Source organism: Labeo rohita, chromosome 22 (genome assembly GCF_022985175.1).
Source record: "Labeo rohita strain BAU-BD-2019 chromosome 22, IGBB_LRoh.1.0, whole genome shotgun sequence".
Classification (NCBI taxonomy): Eukaryota; Metazoa; Chordata; class Actinopteri; order Cypriniformes; family Cyprinidae; genus Labeo; species Labeo rohita.
In genome coordinates, this window is record NC_066890.1 from 20,684,557 (window position 1) to 20,703,649 (window position 19,093).

General features: G+C 34.8%; 3 protein-coding genes across 3 annotated transcripts in view; 1 reads left to right on the forward strand and 2 right to left on the reverse strand.

Annotated features, from left to right (window-relative positions):
• Nucleotides 1-19,093, forward strand: part of LOC127153371 (NLR family CARD domain-containing protein 3) — a 269,389-nt gene that overhangs the window by 228,954 nt on the left and 21,342 nt on the right. The gene's annotated exons all lie outside the window — the stretch shown is intronic.
• LOC127154116 (ribonuclease inhibitor) overlaps nucleotides 1,549-19,093 on the reverse strand; it is a 324,540-nt gene continuing 306,995 nt past the window's right edge. Inside the window, exon 7 of the transcript XR_007825441.1 lies at nucleotides 1,549-2,695. The gene's annotated coding sequence lies outside the window, so the exon portion shown is untranslated. The remainder of the gene's footprint in view (nucleotides 2,696-19,093) is intronic.
• On the reverse strand, nucleotides 2,689-17,645 carry LOC127154111 (NACHT, LRR and PYD domains-containing protein 12). Its single transcript, XM_051095519.1, has 6 exons — nucleotides 15,840-17,645; nucleotides 15,117-15,287; nucleotides 6,703-6,876; nucleotides 5,005-5,169; nucleotides 3,520-3,566; nucleotides 2,689-3,355 (listed from the first exon to the last, which is right to left on the reverse strand). Exons 1-6 carry the CDS (start codon nucleotides 17,621-17,623, stop codon nucleotides 2,814-2,816), a joined length of 2,883 nt encoding a protein of 960 aa, XP_050951476.1. The 5' UTR covers nucleotides 17,624-17,645; the 3' UTR covers nucleotides 2,689-2,813.

The window sequence follows — 19,093 nt, forward strand, 5'->3', positions numbered from 1 at the left end:
AAAAAAGCTAACTGTCAAAAAACATACACCTTTGGATTCCATAGGACCCAAACAATAATGAGGTAAGTTTCATGGCTATCAAATACAATTCACAAAAGTTCTGGAATATGTTGCTTCATAGCATGGTTCTGAAGACACAAACTCAGTTTTGTAACTATATGCCAGAGAATTTCTAAAATATAGCATTTTAGATAAAATTCAATATGACAGATGGAAAAAAAAAAGGCTGACATGGGAAGATTTGGTACTGTTTGACTTGGTATGCTATCTAACAAGACAACTATTGATTTAGGGCCAAACTGTTTAGAATTAAAAAGCCAAAACTTTATTTTTTTTAGGTAGAGAGTTAGACATAGAGGGCCATGAAGTGTAACAAAAGGATATTTGTGTGTGTGTGTCATGCTAGTTATGCGTTATGTATCAAACTCTGATCTTTGGACTCACTAAACTGTCTAAACTGCCCACTGAAAAGGCTGAGGTCATTTTAAAACAGTCATAAAATTAAGGCTGTATGGTGTATATATGTTCAAAGGTAATACTAGTTATGTGCCTAAGATCATGAGACTAGTTGCTCAGTTTTTCTGGCCTTTAGAAATTATATATATATATACACATACATAAGTCCATCTGACGTTTTTCTTTAAAATGAGCATTTCTTTCTGGCTACTTTGTATAGGTTTCTATGTAAGTATTGGTACTTCTGATTGGGTTGAGGCTGAAATTGAGCAACAAAGTCTGAAGAAAAAGTATTTGATGGACGTAAAATATGTGTCGAGAGCATTCACTCAGTATCATTATCACATTTTTGACCGAGATGGCTTTTGCATCTGAACTCTTCATATATATATATATATATATATATGTGTGTGAAGAGTTCAGATGCAGAAGCCTCTAAATCCATCTGACGTATTTCTATAAAATAAGCATTTTTATCAGGCTCCTATGAATAGGTTTCTATGTAAGTTCCAGCACTTCTAATTGAGCTGAGGCTACGATTTAGTGAGTTTGAAGTAAAAGTATTTGATGGATGTATATACTATGTGTCAAAAGCATTCACTCAACATCATCTCATTTTGGATTGAGATGGCTTTTAGCTGGTTTTGTATCTTAACTCTTCATATATATATATATATATATATATATATATATATATAATATATAGATAGATAGATAAAGTGTAAAGGCCAGTAATGGCAAATAACTAGTACCTTTGAACATATATACTTTACTGTTGTAAAATGACCTCAGCCTTTTCAGTTGGCAGTTTAGACACAGTCCAAAGATCAGAGTATGATACATGACACATAACTAGCATGAATGACACACACACACGCAAATATGTGTGCGTATAGGTCACAGATGGTATGTGCTGTAATATATGTAATAGTTTGTAATAATGTTTTGTTTGAGTCCTAACTGAATCTGTGAAAATTTATTGAATGATATTGCAAGGGTAACAATTGAACATTTAAAAACATTAAAAGTTACACAGTTGTCATTGCTTGTTTTTATATATATATTTTTTTGTATTGTAATATAATACTGGATAAAAGACCATAAAATTACTGTATATTTCACAAGTAAAAATACAGTAAAAATACAAACTGTAAAACGAAAATAATACAAACAAAAAATAAAAACTGTAAAAGTATAGTAGACAGACTGTAACTACATTTACAGCAAGTTAAATGGTACTGTAAATACAAATACAGTGTTTTTACTGCAAGTAACAGCTCTTAAAACATCACAGTCATAAGACTAAACAACAATGGAAAAAATATAAATGGGCATATAAATGATTATTATAAATGATTATATGATTGAATGGAATAATAAAATGATTAAATGATAAATGATTATAAATGAATACACAAATGAAGAATATAAAAATGTAGAAGTAATATATAAAAGAAGAATATAAAAAAGTAAAACAACACAAATGTATGGTTGCTGTCTTCATAGCAATGGATTTTGGCTTTGTTTAATCGAAAGAGGCGTATGCGTGTATCTTTACAGAAGCAGCATGGACAGCCGCTTTAGAAACGTGTGCGACGCTGCTGATATAAATATAACATCAGCTTCGGTGACCGCATCAGAGCCGTTATGTGCCACAGATGCATGCAGCATACATAGTCTAAGCATTATTATCAGGGAAAGCCCCTTATACTTGAAAGCGGCTACGTATGAAGTGATTCTTGGAGTTTATAGTACACTGCACAATGATCATATGATTTTTTACATATACCAAAAAGCTTTTTCCCATTGCAGTTTTGCGAAAAATTCCTTTTTCGAATTGCCTAAAAAACCACCTCATGCGAGCGTAAAATTTTTTTTGCAATATATGGGAGTTTTTAGCGAAATTTACGTGTTTTCAATAGCCGTATTTTCAATTCGCAATTTAAATTTGCGCATCTTGAAGGGTAATTGAAATGCAGCTACACAGTTTGCATTTGAAGATCCTCAGATCCTTCACTTCTTAAAACCAAAGAAGCGAGTTAAAATTTTGAATGACATTTATTCATCCAATCACTTCTAACATGAAAGATTTAGGTGGGAAAATAATTTATGTGGATTCTGTGTGAAAGACACTGAACCTGAACCTTGTATTTCCAAAACTATCTTCGATATTACACTATTTTTTTCTTCACTTTAAACAATACATATTCACTTTTTAATATCTAAAAATGTAACAAACCTCTTTCTGTGAAATGTATATTTCTACAAAAATTCTTTAAAATAAAGGGCACTTGTTTTGACATTATTAATAGTCTCGTAAGAGTAAATACTTTTTGCCGCCACTGTATATCTTGTAATTATTCATCCTGTTGTTTAACATCACACAGAGACACTGAAGCGGTATAAAGCACAAATCCAGCATAGAGGGGTTCAGTGAATGTGGTGTTGAATGTGTACAAGTGTCTGAGTTTGTTTGTGTCAGAGATGCTGTAGAAGGACAGAATGCCGGCCGGCTCGTCCAAATACACTGCTACTTTGTTTAAGGGAGGTGCTGGGGGAGGAATGTGTGCTCCGTTATAATCATGCCAGGCAATCAGTTTCTCTTCAAAGCAGCTCAGAATCCAGGATTTTTTATTGGCTCCAAACCTGGTCTCAGGACCTTTTCCTTTCCTACCGATTCCTTCATATGACACCACCATATCACCCAACCCGCTCCATTCAGCCTCCCAGTAACAGCGTCCAGACAGACGCTCTTTACACAGAACCTGCTGAAGCCCATCAAACCTCTCTGGACGATCAGGATATGACATTGTTTTAGCGCGTGCCAACTTTCTGTTGCCCTCTAAAAGCTCGAGATTATTGTGAGTCGTGTTCGGATCCAGTGTGAGAGAACAGAAATCTGCACACAAGAAAAGACAACATTTAATAAGACCTCAAAATATGTTGAAGAATCAAATTGGTCTTAGATCTACTTGTCAGTTCCACATAAATATTTTGACAGCATATTTGAGACCTTGTTCAATAGTGTAAAATGTATGTGTGTGTTTGTGTGTGTAGACCCACATTTTTGTAGTCCTGCTTTAATCATGTTCTCTCCTCCATGATCCAGACTGTCAAAGAAAAAAAAAAAGCATAATGTGCCATGTTCCACTGCTCTATTCATCTGACTTGCAAATAAATGTACAGAAATAAAACTCTAGAAAAAAAAAAATTGGCCACACTTTATTTTAAGGTCCAATTCCCACTAGACTTTTGCCTCAATAAACTCCTAATTTGCTGCTTATTAATAGTCAACTGTTAAAAGGTAACTATTAAGTTTAGGTATTGTTTAGGATTAGGATATGGTAATACAGAATATGTGCTTTATAAGTACTAACAAACAGCCAATATGCTAGTAATATGCATGCTAATAAGCAGCTAGTTAACAGTGTGAATTGGTCCCTATACTAAAGTGTTACCATACAAATAAAATACAGTAAATTCTTCTTCTTCTGCTTCTTCAGCCCATAGAAAGTGGGAAAGTTATGCAGTTTGGCACATAGATAGAGGATAGTCTGAACATTAACCACAGCTGATTTGGAGTCTCTAACTCAAACCCTCTAGCGCCACCAACTGCCCAGATTTGGACTTATGGTTATACTAATAACATTTGAACCATAAGGGTTTCCTTGAAAGTTCCTGTTTTCTCTGCATTTTTGTCATGAAAATTTTACCACCTAAAGAATAATCCTAGTTTTTTCACCAATATTGACTCAAATCATATTCAGACCACGCTGGCAAAAAGTTATTAAATGATTTTTGATAGTGCATCAACAAATTTGCATGTGAGACTATGTCTCCACTTTATTTGTATCTTTGGCACTATGCCCTTAAGTTTTGAGCCAAATATAACAAAATTGACAAATATGCTTACTGCTTTTGTGAATTTTGTCTGATAGCCATTAATTTCACCTCAACTTATTCTTTGGTTCCTACATAATGCAATGGTATATGTTTTTCGAAAAGCCAGACATTTTATTTTTCCATAATATTGATTTATGTCAGAAACTTTTTCAGTGTTATTCTAGAGCGTTTGTCTGATTTGCACCAAATTTCACACAGAGCATCATGAAACCATGCTGGCAAAACTGTTATTAAAAGCTTTTTGATATCTCAAACCATTTTTATATAACTCATCATCAAATCTGATATCAAGGCAAAGTATTTTATGCAATATCTTGGTAACGCTACTGCTCATTACACTGAAACTCCATGTGTTAAATCAAGACTACGTTCTGGTGCTTCATGCCACGTCATGTAGCTCATCTCTTTGCTCTCTTTCTACTATAACACCTTAATTTCCCCTTGGGGATCAATAAAGTAAGTCTGAGTCTGGAACATCTTGAGAGTGTTCATGACATCTCACATTTTCAGAACATCTATTTAATTATTTATGTTCTGGACATGTAAACACACATCAACACAATCCCTTGAATTTCCATGTTGTGAATCATCTATATGAAATAATTTAAGATTACATTTAAATCAATGAGAAAGTGTTGATCATACCAAAGTTTTTCCAGTTTGCAGTTTGGATCCTCCTTTCTAGTAATGAACACTGAATCTCCAGGGTGATTGTAGCTCAGATCCAGCTCTCTCAAATGGGAGAAGTTTAAACTCAGAGCTGAAGCCAGATGCAAGCAGCCTTTTTTTGTCACCATACAGCCAGATAATCTACAATGACAGACATCAAAGGTAGAAATGAATGAATAATTAATATATTTGAATATATCCTGTTTTTATACATTAGTTCTTTCTGGTCCTTGAATCTGATTGGTTGAGAGGTCTTTTCAACCATAAGCTGTAGGTAATCACAGCCATGCTGGCATTGAGCGGTTATCACACTCATAGCCATGTGATATCATGTTAATGCCAATGCATAATTATAATTATCGTGTTAATGCAGGTGATAGTTAGGTCTAGGTCATAGTTATGGCATCAGTTAAGTCATAAAGTTACAAAAAAGGCAATTAAAGCTGCATTAAATCTGTGCATGAAATTATTTATTATTTATGAGTCACATTTAAAGCAGTGTCAGATCCGCGTCAAGTTAAGCAGCGGCAGCTCTTAAAGTAGCAGCAGCCAAAATATCCTAATAACCAGCTGCTGTGATGTCTGTTAATCAAAGAAAAAAATTAAAAAGAGGAAATCAAAACAATTAACTTTCAATAACTGTAGTTTTATGCTTTATCTTTATTTAATTTAAAATTTAGTGTTTGATAACTATTAAATTAGGCTATATTTTCTTGCTGACTTTTGTTATAATGATGACATTTATTATAATAGGTTTATGTCAAGATTAAAGTTCACTTAAATTAGAAGGTTTTTTTTAAGTCTAATAAATGTTAAATTGATAGCTCTCGATTATACTGTACTGTTGAATGGCTATAGTCAATGGTTAAATATTAGGAAAAAAATTCATCAATTCAGCATTCATTAAAAAAAGAGACATCAGTTGGTATTAGTGATACTTGCCTTCAGTCATAAAAAAGATGCCATTAAACAAATATTAAAAATATACTCATGTTTTTTTTTTCTTTATGTTAAAGAATATATGAGGGCTTCAGTCAACTTGCCATCAGTGGACCATTCATTACAGAGGGCCTGTAATTAGTATCGGCAAATACAACAATTATCTGTTTAAATCTGTTTACGATTGTTTAAAAACAGCCAGTGATCAGGGCCGATTATATCCTGTCAATCAAGATGCTCTTTAAAGTGGCGAGACTGTAGCCACTTCAGTTCAAGCAGCAGCACAGAGAGCACGAGTTTCTTACATTATCAAGTTACTGTGTGAAATAAACGTCAGTGAACATCATAAGATATGATGAAAGATACAGTACTACTTTCTGAAATATATCCATTTGTCTTTTAACTGAAAGAAAAACATCAAATAAAACAGCTTGTATACAACATGTCATTTGAAGTTGCATTTACCAGTCATCCAGTGCTCACAGTTGGATAATTAGCTATAAAAACACTAGAAGGAGATTATTTACTGTTAAGTATGTTTGAATAAATCTGTCATGAAGAAAAGTTTTTATGAAAACTACCTTATGTGCAATTAAAATGTATAAAATTTTTTTGGTAGAGTGTGATTATTATATCCTAAAAATAAATGTCATTCTACATAATTGTGTTGTAATTTTAACCTAAATTAAGTATCTTTTTTTTTAAATATATTTTTCAAATACTTTTGAAACTTACCCCAGCTTCTCCAGTTGGCAGTTTGGAATCTTCAATGCATCAGAGAGCAACATCACTCCTGAATCTTTCAAGTTATTGTTACTCAGGTCTAGCTCCTTCAGACGGGTGTTTGATGATTGAAGAGCTAAAGCCAGACTTTCACAACACTGATCAGTGAAATTACAGTTGGACAATCTAAACAGAAGATAAAATTACATTATTACCCATATCTAAGCTCTGAATTGCACTGTAACATTGTAAAGAATGTTATCTGTTGTTTCTTCTTTTATTTAAAATTGTTAAATACAATAACAAAACTATGGCATGTATTATTTTCGGAGACAGTAAGGGCCAGCTATACTTAACAGGGCAGATTAGCACTAGAGCACAATTCATAAAAGCACAGATGGGAGAGGAAAATTCTATGTGTGATTTACTATCAATGCGCACATTAAAGAACACAGACACAGCCAGATCATTTCCATAATGACCAGCACTGCCAGGATCATGGACCTGTTTTGTCATGTTTTTCCCCTGTATCTGTTCCTGTTTTTCCTTATTTGGTCATGTTCCTGTCATCGTTTAGTTTAATATTCAGTGCACCTGTGTTTCCCCAATTATCCCTTGTATTTAAGTTCCTGTCCATTTAGTTTTCCCCTGTCTGGTGTACAGGAGCGCGGGGCACAAACTAACGTGGGGTTAGTTGTAACCCACATGGTTTCAATATTTCCACACATGCTAGCATAACCAAATTTATGGTATTTACTAGTTGCCATGGCAACACTAAACAGAGAATAAAAAAGTGTGCCAAAATTCAAAAGCCTTTTGAAAAAATATCGCTGAATATTTATTTTACCATAGTAAAAGTAAATTTCTGGCTGAAGTTAAATTTTCATCTCAGTTTTTAGTATTCATTTAAAACTAGATAAATCTGCTATTATTTTAATCTCCAATCTGTAGTTTAGATTTATCAGCAGAAGACACTAACCAGTTTTTAAATTAAATTAAATTAAATTAAACACTGCGTTACAATCTGCCCCGCTATTATTAAACTATGCTATTCTACGACATTAGCTATGTAATTTTCACTATTTATTTTTATGGATTTTAATAAGAAACCACAAGAAATAGGTGAATAAAGACTGACAATTGATGTTTAATGTTCAGAAATCATTATTTCAAAAAATGTAAAGCATATTGGCTCGTTTATGCATCTCATGTTCTATGAGAGCTGTGTTTGGAGGGAGGGGAGTGTTTTTCTGAATGTCTGAATTCATTTCATCTATTTGCGCACATTGTTTTAAACTATACTGTATAGCTGTGTTTTGTGATCAGGGTCGTCCCACGCATGTTTGCGATGTGTTCATTATGAAAATGTAAAAAATTTGAATATTTTTATTTCTTAAAAAACGGCATTATTTTATTTGAAAAAGTTAATCATTTTATTTTATTGACAAAATATGTTAGTTTGTGGTGTATATTTTTTCATTCGATCAGATAACATTTTAAGCTGCCATATGGTCATGTTACAATGTGCCCCTCATATGTTATAATGTACCCCGCCTTCGGGGCATGTTGTCACATTTCACTTCCTTTCCTTTCCGTTCTAAATAACGGAAACCGTATACACTGTAATTATGAAACAAAGCAACATATTTGTACTAGACAAGTGTGAAATTAACATGGATAAAAATATACTCTGAATCCCATGTGAATTTACACAAACTGAGAAATTAAAAAAGTGTTAGGTTGTGCCCTGCGCTTCCCTACTCATTGTGTACGTGTGTTTGTGCCAGTGCTTATTGTGAAATTACCCTCTGTGTTTCATGTATTAAAGACCGTTTGCGCTTATTCGTGCTTCCTGCAACAGCTTTACATGACCAGCGTAATCTACCAAGAGCAGCTCAAATTACCACCTGCTTTAAGACATGCCTTTTTTGGGGCATTAAATAATAGTGCAAATTCCAGTAATTTGACAAGTGCAAAAATCATGTTGTAAATCACGATTAGTAAATCAGGTTGCGTCATTCATTTTAATACTCTGCTTCCATAAATTTTGCACCTGAAAGGGAAACTGCTACAAATGCATATTCAGTAAGGTCAGGCACAAAAATAATTGAGTTATCCTATGGTCATTCTCCTTTAAAGACATTTTACACTTGAAAAAAAACTTTAGGGTTAAAATTTCTTTATGTTTACAAAAAAAATAAAAAAATAAATAAAAATAAGAAAATGTTATTAGAACAATTACACCTTCTTGATCCATCAATGTGGCAATATTTGTTTTTTAATTAATTATATAAAATTCCAAGCACCACAAAACTGCTCCTCCCCACAGCCATGTACAGTGGGAATGTTCTTTATTTTGAGGTAAAAAAGAAAATACAATATTATTTTAAATATTAAAATACAAAAATGCATTCAGAACTATCAAATATATGATATAAACGGCATAAAAAAAAAATAAAAGTGCAAAAAAAAATTATGAAATATATAATGAAAATAGTGGTCCCCTGGAGTTGCGGCACTGGTGTTACAGTTTATCAAAAATCTTTTACTTTACAATAAAAATCCCACTGATCTTTCTGAAGATCTATGAAAAAAAAGTACCATAATAATTCCATTGTCCCTTTTCATTTATCAGAAATTTTCTTATTTATCTCGTGATTTCATATGAAGCTTTTAGTTGAGGTCACTGGTGTGACCTACTTTATTGTTAGGGAATTGTAAAAAACTAGAATACAAATGGATTAAACTACTTAATTTAGTAAGTAAACTATGACTGACAACATGTGGTTTGATACCTTGCAGCAGCCATTTTGTAAAATGCATTTTCATGAAAATTGTCACTGGTGTTACCTTCCTTGTATATGTCACTGGTGATTCATTATGTCACTGGTGTTACTGTGTTTTTTCTGTCACATTAAATAAATAAATATTTCTTGCATTTTCATTATTTTTCTGTAACTGACTACTTGTGCTGAAAAAAAAAAAAAAAAAAAAAAAAGACAAATAATATTTCATAAAAACCTTTAATATTTCCAAAGGTAACACCAGTGACAAAAAAGGTACATATGGACTTTAAATAAATTTAAAAAAAAAAAAAAAAATCATTAAGCTGTCATTTATGTGTATGCATAAAGTCAAAAGTTAATCTAATAATGTGGTCTAAGTTTAACCCTTTGAGCGGTACGGTCCCACATATGGGATTTAGAACGTTCGGTGACGTCACGCAACTGCCAAATTCAAACTGTGTTTTCGCGCGTTGGCTGGCGCTGAGCCAGAGAGAGACGCTTGCTGCGCTTGTCATATAATCACAATTGAGCAGTGTTTTCAACGACTTAACGTTTATTTTAGGTTTCAGGAATTTAAATACACATAAGTACTAGTAAAACAATACATTTAGAGTTTGTAAAATGCATACGGATGTCTATGGAAGCAGCAATAACAATCCATTCAAGTATAATTTGCCGACGTGTTTGATTTATATCAGATACACATAATGTAAGTAATGATATAATTCACTCCATTCCTTTCCCACTTCACTACTTACTTGCATGTATTTCGGGAGAAACTGGTGAATTTAAGTGCTGTAAATCAGGCTGACAGGACTCTCTGAACGGCAGCGCGAACAAACATGGCGGCGCCCATCTAACGTTATAGATCACGATCCAGATCATTTATAAAGGTTTTAAAATGGCAAAATACACTCACTGACATGTATTCGTGAATCGGAATATCAGATAGTTGAAGACATGGTAAGCAAGTGTGTGAATATTTTAAATAAAAAAGGAAAAACGAAATAAAAGCGATACGTCTGTCATACAGCGCGATAGTGGCTGCGGTGTCAATCATGACGCGTCGCCATGGAAACAATAAAGTGAACGTTCTAAAATAACGGTCGCCTAAAAAAACTCACTCTGGGGGGTCAGATAGAATATTTTAAACTTACCAGTGAAAGGGTTAAATGTTAGAAAAAGAAAGACATCTTGCCATATCAAAAGTGGACATTTCTGTAGAATGACCCAACTGTGTCCTTTTCAGTGCTAATTCTTCACTACACGTCCTGACAGTACTATTTAAATGCCAAAAGAAGAAAGAAATGCAGTAAATCTGGCCTATATTATCTTTGAAAATATCCACTTTTTCTATACCAGGGCTATTTAATTGGCAGCCCGTGACCCCAATCCGGCCTGCCAATCATTTTCATCCGGCCCGAGGGAGAAGTATGCACAGGTCACACATATTCCTTGAACTGTTTTTGCACTAATTAGCTTGTCCACAAGGTGACAACAATGGCCCGGGCCAGCCGAAAAAAGAAAAGAAAGAGACGCAACAATCTACTGGAGACTGAAACATCATTAGACAGCAGCATGGACAAGCGCTTACATGAGGGAGTTATGAGATATTCACAATTCTAGTTTAACTGAGTATAAGTGTCATCGGTCATAACTTCTGGCGAGAAATAGTGCAAAAACTGGAAGAAAATTATTATCAAGTGAAGTATAGTTTGAAAGTCTGCATATTCAGCTGTACGCATGCGCTAAGCCTGACAGCATGCCAGTAGCGATTCAATGGACAAATCACACACAGTTGTCAAAATGAGTGGTTTTGGCGAGTAACCTCATAAATGTAGTCTTAAATTAGTTATAATGTCTTAAATGACTGTAAAAAGTTTGGAGAAAATTGGATGCGTGTCAGATCCACGTCATGTACATCAGGTTTTAAAGAGACAGCAGTGATTTGAAGTGAAACCTGCTGAAGTCTGTCATTGATGGAAATCAAATTACTTGACTGCTCTTGTCTCTGATTAACTTTTATAGCTTGAATAAAGATTAATGGGTAACACTTTATAGTAGCATTCAGTTGTAAGTCATTTATAAGTGATTAGTTAATGATAAAATAATCATTAACAAAACATTCATAAATGATTAATAAGTGATATGCTAACAATTTGTGTATGTTTTGTTATATATACAGAAAAATTTACACATTTACAAGTGATGAATTGCTTACACCAGATTAGTGGATGCAAGTGATTTATTTATGATGTGATCTTCAGTGGAGGGCAAAACCGGTTCACATTTTCACTAGATCCCACACACTCCACACAGAACACAAGTCTGTGCTGATGAGAAAAAGTGTTTAACACAACCCACTGGAAACCCCTGTCTGTACAATAAGTCATATACACGTTTATTCACTTGACAGAAAATAATTTATTATTCTTTTAAAAAATTACTTTTAATTGTATTATAATTGCATTTTTGTGCTTTTTAACAGACCATCTTATAACTTTCTAACAGACCAGCTTATAACTTTTTTTAACAGACCAGCTTATAACAAAACATATATAAATCATAGTACTGATCATTTTCTAATAGTTTGATCATTACTTGTTCACAAATGTTTATTAAGATAATAGTACGTTGACATTTCAATTATTTATAAGTGATTAATAATATATTAACTAGTAACTTATTAACCATTTACTAAGGATCTGACTGATTATTTCATTATATGCTTTTTTTTGAGATAACTTATGACAGATTTGTAAATCATTAGCATGTTACTTAATCATTTGTGAACATAGTGTGTAGCAAGTCAGCCCTGGGCCCATTTGCAAAAAAAATGTATCCCCCCATTATGGGCTCCATCTTAACTTAACTTATTGTTGATTTTTCTTAAGTAAACAACTTTACATGACTGTTCACAAGCGGTTTTATTTACGGTATAAATGCTTTAAAAAATTGTAGGCCTATTTAATGTTTTCAAGTCCATTATTTGTCCATCTAATAATGGCAATAAGCTTTGTGCTTTGATACTTTTATTGTAAAACAAAGTCTCAGCCTATTAATTCTGTCAATTTTATGATAAAATACAAACAATAAATGTGTTTTTACGCTCTTTAATTTGTAGTAAGATAACTATATACTCCTCAGTTCACGCGGCATTTGAGTCATGATCTTTTCCTCTTTAATAGCCTACTTGCAGCATGAAATAAACGTGAATAAGTATTTAAATGCATTTTGAAAAAAAAAAAATTTCTCATGAAATCGATCAATCAGAGTTTGTTTGTTTTTTTATTATTGTCATAAATCCACCAGTTAACCGAGTTGAAGCTGAGTTGATGTTTTTATTGCTGTTTTTAATGTTAAATAAGAAGAACTCCAGCTGCGCAGCTGGAAGTGTTTTGTGTTTGAGTGCACGCAATAAGCTAAAGCTTGCCTCAAAGCCCCAGCAAAAGTAGTTAGCCTACCATGAATGTTTTTGGGGGAAATAGAAAGGATATATTTGAATTATTAATCAATAAACTAGTGTTTTCTTTGTCGCAAAGATGAAGCTGATGATCCTGACTCACCATCTCCTCATTGGACGTGTATTCAGAGAGAAATGCATATTTACGGATTACATAATGAAAGGGTTTTTGTTTTTGATCTGAATTATTTTGTTTTGAAGTAGTACTGAAGTTAAAGTAGTACTTAAGCTTTATATAGATACATTTCTCATGCATGTATTCACTGAGTTTTGGTTCATTTTTGTGAAGTGCTCCTGTTTAAGACTGAGATGGCAGAAAGCATATCCTGTTTGTTTTCTTTATTTTACAAAAGCACAATGTTTTGTTGATATTGTGAGTGCACACACATAAAAGCAGACCCTTTGCAGTTCCAAACGATGTATTAATCTTACATTTATGGGCAAATTTATATTTTAAATTACTATGCATATTTTAAGTTTCTACTGTTATTAAGAAAAAAATTAAAGTGATCGCGCTGGCGTCTCTATGTCCTACAAAGCGCGATTTAGCTTCCACTCTCTGCACAAGTGATTAGATTTACTCCTGATAGCACACATTTATCTAGGTTAAATATTTAAATTAATATTGTGAAATGCATTAAGTCTTTTATTTCTATAGATTTTAGTTTGGTCAAGTTGTCACGAATCTGGTCGGTGCTCTGCGGACTGCTCACCACCAGATGTCACTCTCACCTTTCCATTTCACTCTGACTGTTACTTTGCACTTCGGACTGCATCTCCCATCCTCCACCGCACTGATTGCGTCAGCCACCGTGACCAGTCAGGCTTCCTATAAAGCCCCGGACTTTCCCAGTTTATGTCACGGATTGTTGTATTGTTGTTATCCCCATCGTTAGCGTTTCCTAGTTTCTTGTGCCCTGTTCCTAGTTCCTGGTTTTTGATCTCTCGCCTGGTTTTCTCGTTTTCTTCTGCCTAGCCACCTGCCTTGTGGATTATCGCTTGTTAAAGGATTATTTTTCTCGTCTTGCCTGCGTTTTACCTGTTGCTCCTGTTTGACCCTGCCTGCTCGACTATGTATCTGTCTCGTCCATACAATAAAAGCTCGCAAATGGATCCGCTCGCCTCTCATCATTCACTCCCCGTTACACAAGTTGTGTTGATTTGAGAAGGCTAAATTGCTCAAACATATGCTCACTGTCTGGTGCTGTCCGCTCTGTTACTTAAAAAATGAAAATTAAATGTTCCAAACATATATCTAAATGAACTTAATAAAGAGACAAAATGAAATATAGCCACTTTGCCATTAAAAAAACAAAGACAACTATTTTACCCACAGCTGGGTAATAGGGAAGAGAGAGAAAAAAAGACACAAGCTCCATTCGTACTCTGGCCGAGATTTCTGATAAGCTGTCTAACAAAGCCCAGGCTAGGACCAGAGCTGGGCCCATGTAGGGCTCTATTCATTTCACTCGTATCAATTAAAAGTTCCCCCTTGGCTCGGCAGGTCCCCAGTCTGGCCGGGCCCATATACACCTGCATATCCTGCATATCCTGCATACCAAGACGCTACGCCCCTGTGTCAACGTATAGTCATGTTTTGTAAATGATTAGTTTGTCATTATCTAATCACTTGTGAATGATTTATAACTTAATCTAAAGAGATAAAAATACTAATGTATCACTTATTAATCATTTATAAACGCATAGTCATGTTTTCTGAATTATTAGTTCATCATAATTACTTGTAAATTAATTAACAAAACATACACAAATTGTTAGCATATCACTTATTAATCGTTTATGAATGTTTTGTGAATGATTATTTCATCATTAACTAATCACTTATAAGGGACTTACAACTGAATGTTATTATAAAGTGTTACTTTTTAAATCGACTAACAGACAACACTAATGTTAACCTTTTATGGATGTTGGTGTTGGTAATATTAGTTCATTTTACTGCTGCATATGCATTTCAATTTAATTTCAAATTTTATAGACCCCCCATAAAGACCCCAACCCCCTTGGCCCCCTTCAGATATTCAATCTCAATAATACGGCCCTCAAACTAGGCTAATTAATAGCTCTGCTCTACACTGTATTTCTCTACACCATTTCCATACACTGTTGGTAAAATTTTATGAAAATAAACATACAAAAGAATCTGAGAAACAAACCTCAACTTCTCCAGTTGGCATTTTGGACTCTTCAGTGCATCAAAGAGCAGCTTTCCTCCTGAATCTTTCAAGTCACTGTTGCTCAGGTCCAGCTCTCGCAATAAGGAATTTAATTGTAGAGCTGTAGCCACACTTTCACAACACTGATCAGTGAGTTCACATCCTGAGAATCTAAAAAGAATGATAAATGGTTAATTAACACTTTGCAGAATGCCCACTTGAAAAGCAAGGTTACAAAACAATTTGAAATTTATGTTAACAATTGTTACTTTGTCCTACACGCTTTAAAGCACTGTTCATCACTATAATGGATGATCTCTGTAGAAATTCTAAAAATACACAACAGAACTGTGATTATATTGCATTTACTATTGCATAGCTCATTCCATGTTTAGAATTATCATCCAATCTCGCTAAACTTGAGCTCCAGCACAGTAATTACCTACTATTAAAAAATATGTCACTTTATGACAAAAAGATTACCAGCTCCAAGTCTATTTGGACCAAGTTGTGTTGAGAAGATCCAGGTCACAGTGACCATCGCCCAAAAAAACTAACCTTATAACCTTTATAAACTATTTGGCAAATCATAATTACTGTAATGTGTTTTTGCCATATGAGTTTGTACATTATATATTCCACATTTTATGCAGATTGGATTAACAGCTGAAGAGGAGTTGGAGAAAGTTTTTTTTTTTCTTCTTTGAAATTTAAAATGCTTACAGGGCTTTTCTGCAGTTCCTCACAGCTGGTATCAGTCTCCTTCTGCTTTCATTTGATATGGTGATTTTAATGGGGTTCAGTTCATCCAGCACCTCATCTGACATCTGAATCATGTAGGCTATTGCTGAGCACTGAGCAGGAGAGAGTGATTTCCATGAGAGTTTGTCTGAATTCATACACTCCTGAATCTCCCTGTAGAGAGTCTGATCATTCACTTCCAGCAGACAGAGGAAATAATTGATGGATTTATCGGCTGAGAGTTGTTCACCACCACTAATTTTACTTTTAATATACTTTGTGATTTCTCTGATGGTGTCTAAGTTCATCTCTGTGTGTGTCAGAAAATCCTGTAAACGTTCCTGATTGGACTCCAGTGAGATGCCCAGCAAAAATCGCAGGAAGAGATCCAAGCGTCCAGTCTGCAATGATTTATCAGTTGCGGCTTTAAGCAGCTTGAACAAACACAATTGCTCAGATTTGTAAAATGACTTTAGTACTTCCTTGTTATTGTGTATGTGGCAATAAAACACATAGAAAGCTGCCAGAAACTCCTGAAAGCTGAGATGAATGAAGCTGTAGACTTTCTTCTGACGAATCACAGATTCCTCCATAAAGATCTCAGTACAAATCCCAGAATACACTGATGCTTCAGTGACGTCTATGCCGCTCTCAACCAGGTCCTCCTCATAGAACATCACATTGCCCTTCATCAGCTGATTGTAAGCCAATTCAGCAAGTTTCACAATCACTTCTATGTTGAACTGCAGTTTCTCTGGATCGCCCTCTTCATATTTCTGATTCTTCATGTTGATCTGAATAAGCAGGAAGTGGATGTACATTTCAGTCAGAGTTTGAGGGATTTCTGCATTGATATCTTGAAGAACAGTAGATGAGACCCAGCAAAAGACAGGTATGTGACACATGGTGTGGAGGCTTTTTGATTTTCTGATGTGTGAGATGATTTTGCTGGCTTGATGCTCATCACTGATTCTCTTCCTGATATATTCCTCCATCTGAGAGTCATTAAATCCCTGAATTTCTGTCAGACGGTTGATGTATTCTGAAGGGATCTGACTGGCTGCTGCTGGTCTTGAGGTGATCCAGATGAGAGCAGAGGGAAGCAGATCTCCTCTCATGAGGTTTGACAATAACACACCCACTGATGAAGTCTCAGTCACATCAGAAACTTTTTGAGCTTCTGACAACATAAGTGTTAAACTGCTTTCATCCAGACCATCAAAGATGAACACAACTTTACATTCTTCATAAATGTTTGAGGGCAGATCTTGAAGTTCAGGATAAAAGTCCAGCAGAAGTTTATGAAGATTGTACTGATCATCTTTAACTAAGTTCAGCTCTCGAAATGGAAGCACAAACATGAAATCTACATCATGATTTGCTTTTTCCTCAGCCCAGTCCAGAATGAACTTCTGCACAGAGACAGTTTTTCCAATTCCAGCGATGCCTTTAGTAAGAACAGTCTTTATTTTGTTTTCCTCCTCACATCCAGGTTTAGTTGAGGGTTTAAAGATGTCATTGCAGTAGATTGGAGTGTCTTGTGTTCTGGCTCTTGTCTCCATCTGTAAAACCTCATGTTCTATATTCACCCCTTCTCTCTCTCCTTCTATGATGTAGAGTTGTGTGTAGATCCTGTTCAGGAAGGTTCGATTCTCTTGTCGTTTGATTCCCTCAAATAAGTGCTTATACTTGTTCTTCATGTGGGTTTTGTGAGTGGCTTTGACTGTTTTAATGGCATCATTCACTGCTTGGTCAAAATCCTGCATTTTTCTCACTGCAGGCCCTTAAAAAATGAAAGCAATTAGAACATTTTGTCTACATTTCACGTCACACAGAACAGAATTCTTTCAGGTATATGCATTGCTGGCATGCCACATAAACATATACTGCCATTTTTTTTCTCTAATATGCATGCATTTTTGTCCAATACAGGCAAAAATCTCATATGGCTCCAGCGGTCATTGCTTGATCCACTAAATTTGTAAGAGACATTCAGTGTTTCTAGACATTCAACTGTCTGTGTTATAAATGTTAAAAAAAAAAAAAAAAAACACTCATACAATCGTAGTTTATATCTTGAATTTTGTGGGCAAGCTAGGCTGGCTGTTTTAATAGTGAATTAATTTGACAGCATGGATGAACATGTGGCTACCTGGCTGCCACCAATGAAGGCAAATCAAGAAGACATGGATGCTACTTGATTTGTGTGTATTAATTTGTGTTGGCCTTCATTGTGTCACTTGTTGTGAAGGCTGTGCCATCTGGAGGTCACATTTGCAAAAAGGACACTTATCTCGTCAAAGGCCAATCTGATAAATGCTTGAGCAACACCTGGGATCTATCTTTGCATTTGCATGGCCTTAGCTAAAGCAGTATGCATCCAAAATCTTTGATTGTAATAATTATTTTTACCTAATATTACATGTTTGTAACAGATATCAACTCAATTGTGTTTTGGAATGAAAACAAAAAAATGGCTTTTTCTTTTTCTCCTAGAGGTACAGAGAGAATACTGAAAAAAGATAACTGCAGACCGGAGATCTCCAAATGGGGCGGGAACTCAGAAAGTGGGCAGAACATCCAAAATGGGGCGGGGTTTTGTCACACAAAGACTTTCACCATTGGCTCTGGCTTCAGCCAATTGTTATTGACTTACGTTTCAAAATAAAACTTTATAAATTATACATTGGTTCTACTTGTTTTAAAATAAAGCTAAATACGCTACATGAATAAATATGCTCAGTGAGAGTTCAGGGAGTTAGAACCTCTGCTTAATGATATAAACAGTAATCTATCACTTTGTTTTAAGAAACGGGGCATCCCGGGACTTGAAATTTGCAGGGTAGGAGGGTGTAGTGACGCTGAGTGTAACTAAAAAGGTCCCATTGACCGGTGCAGTCCGGTTGGGGAATTACGGAACCACTCAGGTCCGGCTCAGCTGCTGTGAAACTTCATTTCGTCAGGAGGGGGTGGAGTTATGAGCGAGGTTTTTTGACTGACAGTTTGAGCGGATCCAAAAACATTTAGTCACAAGCTCTTTTTAATACATCTCACTGGCTAAACATTTGTAAAACAGGCAGACAAATGTAAAGGGTGACCAATAGGCACTGATTTATATAAAAAAAAAAAAAAGAAACACTAATTGTAAGGGAAAAAAGAACATGTGCTCCACACAGGCTGATCCCTACCTATGCACGTGCCTGACAATCTTTATATTTAAGTGAGTGACTCAAAGC